The 4,912-nt window shown below is 43.2% G+C and overlaps 1 protein-coding gene across 1 annotated transcript; it reads right to left on the bottom strand.

The window, feature by feature from the left end:
- Positions 1-3,637: 3,637 nt before the first annotated feature.
- LOC100720713 (ragulator complex protein LAMTOR4-like) lies at positions 3,638-3,913 on the bottom strand. The gene has a single exon (XM_063229319.1). The coding sequence runs from the start codon at positions 3,911-3,913 to the stop codon at positions 3,638-3,640; it is 276 nt and encodes a 91-aa protein (XP_063085389.1).
- Positions 3,914-4,912: the final 999 nt, after the last annotated feature.

Below are 4,912 nucleotides of genomic sequence, written 5' to 3'. Positions count from 1 at the left end.
TTCTTCGGATCCTGTTCTGGAAATCAGACTGTCTCATGGAGCTTCGACTCTGGATTTCTCTAGCAATTTCATGGTGTCCGGTCATGGGTTTAAGATTGTAATCATGGACTGGAGATATGGCTCAGGGGCATAGCACCGGCCTGGCAAGCATGAGGTCATGAGTTCAATCCCCAGTATCAGCAATAATAAGATCATAGTCATTTTGAGTTGGTTTTCGGATATAGTGTGTGACAATTTCGTTTTCCTGCTGTGTCTATCTGGTCTCCCCAGTGCCGCTCGTGAAGAGCTGTCTTTTTCCACGATGTGCACCCGGACCTGGGCCCAAGCCAGTGAAAAGCACAGATGAGCTCCTGGGCTTTCTGCCCCACCCGTTGTTCTGTGCCCTGTTTTGATATCAGCACCGGCTGCCTGGCTTACTGTAATTTTGTAGTGGGAAACTTCCAGCTTTGTTTTTTCCTGCTCAGGGTTACTTTGACTACTTTAAGTCTTCTGTGATTCCATAAAAATCAAGAGTTTTAAAAGAGTTCTGTGCAGAATGTTGCTGGTATTTTGATAGGAATTTTTTTGAATCTATACAAAGTTTTGGGTAGTGTAGACATTTTCCCAGTACTAATTTTTCCAATCCCTGAACACGAGATGTATTTTGACCTGTTTGTGTCACCTTCTTTTTTTTTTTAAATTTGATTTTGAAAGTAGTAAAATACAACAGAACAAGACAGAATGAAGCCAACTAAGATCATACAGTGAAATTGGTACAGAACTTCACAGCAGGTTACCGGGATAACAGTAATAGGTATCAGAGTATATTTCATTATCTTTATAATAGGTGTTCTTTCAATCACGTATATCAAAATAAAATGAAATACAGAACATTAAAGAACTTACCAAAACAGAATATTGAATAGAGCAGTACCATTAATCAGAAAAGAGCAAAACAGTAATAAAATATTTGCCTTCAACGAGATGGTAGAAGGAAATCCCCTTGTTTGCTATGGTCAACCTCCCAGGAATGCTCAGATTTCTGGTTCCCATTTGCTAATGGGGGGGGGGTGGTGGACAGGAAAAGAGGGAAGCAGGGGAACTGGGATGTTTGACTGTAGGCCGTGCACCAGTAGGTTCACTATTGCTTAGCAGGGAGGCAGGCTGGTTGCTTGGTTTCCTAGCTTCGTAAGTTCTAACATGGTGTGGATCTCAGAAGACACTGGTGGTCTCCCCCTGGAGGGGCTGTAGTCTGCCATACCGCAGCCACTTACCAGGGAGGGAAGCTGCTTGCTTGGTTTCCCAGTGTCCTAAGTTCCAACATGGCTCGAATCTCAGGAGACACTGGTGGTTCCTGTGTCACCTTCGATTTCTCTTACCAATGTGTCTTGGTTACTTTTTTCTTGTTGTTGAGAAAAAATACCTGGTGCCCCAAATTAGGGAAAGGCAGGTTTATTTCTTACAGTTTGGGGGGTTTCAGTTCCTACTCAGCTGGCTCTAAGGCAGGAAGGCATGGTGGGCCACCATTCATGGTCACTGCAAACAGCAAGAGCAAACCATGCAGTAAGAGAAAAGACATGAATGACACGCCTTCTTCCTCCCGTACACTGTATGTCACCTCTGCCCCTGGGTGAGTATGGCAGGCACACCACCAATCCCAGTGCTACACAATGAACCAATCACAAACACTGGGCTCAGCTGCGTCCATGATTGCATGAGGCTTGGGGGAGGGCATCTGAACACAAACCATAACACAATGTTAATGATTTTCAAGATAGAGGTTTTTCACCTCCTAGGTTAATTTATTCCCATGTGTTTTTTTGGGAGGGAGAGATACTATTTGCAAATGGGGTTGTTTTCAGGAAGTTCAGTGTTAGCATATGGAAATGCTACTGCTACTTTTGTGTGTTGTAACTTTTCTGAATTTGTCTATTTGTTTTATGAGGTTTTTTGGTGTGGAGATTTTATAATTTTGTATACATCTGATCATGCCATCTGCAAAGAGGGATGTTTACTTTCATCCTTTCCAATCTGGATTAACTAAGCATTCAGATTTCCAGGACTGTGCTGTTGTGGAAGCAGCAGGTGGCGCCCTGGTCTCATCCCTTATCTCCAGGATCTGCCTTCCATGTCCCCAGCGTGATGATGGCAGGGGTTGTCCTGTGTGGCCCTTCTTGGGTGGAGGTTCCTTCCTTCTGTGGCTGTTTTAAAGCTTTGTTTTACATTAGAAGATGTAGCATTTTGTCGCATGGCTCTATTGTATCTCTTGAGATGATTGTATAGAGTTTGTTGTTTCACATGTACAGCTTTGCAGACTTTGAGCTGTCCTCAAATGTCTCAAAAAACTCGCTTGTGGTGAAAGATCTCTTTATGTGCTGTTGAATATGATTTGCTAGTATTTTGTTGAGGATTTTTGCATTTATAGTTTTTATCTATGTCTGAGACTGTCTTCCCCACACTATGTGCTCTTAGCAACTTTGTTGAAAATTATTTCAACATTACAGGTTTTTCATTGGGCGTCTGTGATTTCCTTGCTTGTAGTGTCCCTTATCTGGCTGTAGCACCAAGGTACTAACAGCTTTGTGAAATGAACTCGGAAGTATTTACTCTTCTTAGATGTTTGGCAAGTTTAAGAAGTTTTGATATTAGTTCTTGAAATGTTCAGTAAAATTCTAGATAGGTGAGTATTTTTAGTTTCCTGGTTTAATATCTAAGAGTGGAATTGCTAAGTTGTATAATAAATGCATATTTAACTTTGAAAGAAACTGCTAAACTATTTTCCAGAGTTGTTTTACATCTTATACTGCCATCAGCAATGCATGGGAATTTTAAATTCCAGCTATTCTGGCGGGTGTATTCACGAGGGATATTTTAGACTGTCTTTTTCTGCTCCATCACTGTCTGATTTTGCTATTACATGAATACTGGGATCATGGCACGATTAGGGAGGGAGTTCCTTTTTTCTATTTTCTGGAAGAGTATCTTTTTCAGGTGTAGGATTATGAGCTATGAATTTAATTATATTAAGATTTAAGGATATTCAAATAATCTATTATGTATTTCACACTACTTTTATTTTTTTAATCTATGTTATTACATTTTGGGCATAAAATATTCCTTTTCTTTACCCTATTTCCATGTTAATGTGTAGAATCTGTAGTCACAACCATAGGGAGAGGTCTTAGCAAGCCCTGATCTTGGAGGACAGTGCGGGACAGTGGCTCCAGAACCCGGAGAGGTAACTAGGATGTCATTTGCTTTCTTCCTGGTGATGAGATTGGAAGGGAGAGTTAGCGAGAGGTGTCTCAGCAGAATCCTGGCTGCAGATCTGAGTCAGGTGGGGTTTTCAGTTTCAGTCTCACACACATGCAGGCTTCACATTTCTTTTCTTTTTTTTTTTTCCACATCACATTTTTGTTTATTGTGGGGAGAAGGAAGGGAAGAAGGGAGCCACCTCGCTCAAGTTCTTAACATAGTGCAAAACCCCCAAGTCTCTACCCTTCAGGTAAAGGTGGACAATGGTAATGCCCTGGTTCCAACAGCCAGCCAAGCAAAGAGTGGGAGACACATGCTCCTCCTCATCACAGAGACCCAGGGCCCCAGTCCACTGCTCCAACCTGGCCACCTGGCATGCTCAGATGTCAGTGCGTTCCCGGCCTCAGTTCTGCCTCTTCACCACAAACCCACTCTGTCCTGACACAGTCACCAGCAGCGTGTGTTCTCTAAAGACCACAGACAGGTGATTGAAGGGGACATCCATGCCGTGGTGCAGCTGGAAGCCACAAGCTGTGCTGACCAGCTCAGAGATGGCACTGGCTGCCTGTTCATCACTCTTGAGATTCCCAGGTGATGCCAGTGCTGCACCTTCACTCAGTACCAGGTAGCCCAGCTGGTCTGTGATTCGCCCCAGCCCCTGGGCCAGTGTAGAAGTCATCCTGGCTTTAGAACTCAGGGGAGCCCCACACCTCACATTTATTTTCAAATAATTTCTTCTCTCCAGTATGTGGGTGTCCGGGCCTTGCCTGACCTCTAAGCACATCTCCCTCCCTGGGTGTGAGGAGGAAGTCCTGGCCGGGTGGTGAGGACCCCTGGCAGCATGTGGAGGAGGTGGGAGCTGCCAGCAGGCAGTGGTCTAGGGCTCCAGAGAAGAGCCCTTTGCTGGTGCTTCAGTGTCAGATGTGGGTGGAGGATGGTGATGCTCACACCTGGAGCCCAGAAAGCTGAAGGAGCTTGTCCAGGTTCACTAAGTAAGTAAGCACTAGAAAAGAACTAAGCAGAAATCTCACATTGGTCCTAGGAATAAAACACCTTGGGTCCAGGCTGATTTAGCATTCATCAGTTATGTGACTTGCCCAGGTCATTTAAGCTGTCCAGATCTGTGTATTTATCCATAAAATGTGGAATTAGAAACTTCAGTGTCCTGTGCATGATACAAGTTCTTTCAGTGTTAAGAGTAGGGGGATCGGGGCTGGGGATTTAGCTCAGCAGCATAAGCGCCTCATGAGTTCGATCCCTGGTACCGATAAAAAGGAAAAAGACAAAAAAAAAAAAAAAAGAGTAGGGAGATCAAGAAAACTGAGGCAGCAGAGGACATGCTTGTGTTTTACCTGAATAGAAAGAATACTTTCTCTTCTAGTAGAGTCAAAATGATTTTCCACTGTAAACACAGTAAGCAGACCTTAGCAGGTATTTACAGAAATTGCAAATTGCTTAGGCAAATTTACTAATTTAGAGAACAGCTTATGAAAATATGATTATTAAAGTGATACATACTGATGCAGATAGGAGTGATTTACTTTCAAATGATTCTATCAAATATTAGATAGTGTTACGGCTTATGTCTAGATGTCCCCCCAAAGCCTCAAACACTCATAGCTGGGGCTTCTCAGCAGTGGTTGGATCTAGGATAGTGAATGTGGAATAAGGCTGTGAT

The sequence above is a fragment of the Cavia porcellus genome, unplaced genomic scaffold, assembly GCF_034190915.1.
Source record: "Cavia porcellus strain 051 isolate PalLab524CR breed Dunkin Hartley unplaced genomic scaffold, mCavPor4.1 scaffold_1, whole genome shotgun sequence".
Taxonomy (NCBI): Eukaryota; Metazoa; Chordata; class Mammalia; order Rodentia; family Caviidae; genus Cavia; species Cavia porcellus.
Note: the sequence above shows the minus strand (reverse complement) of the source record. Positions and strands in the feature narration are given on the sequence as shown.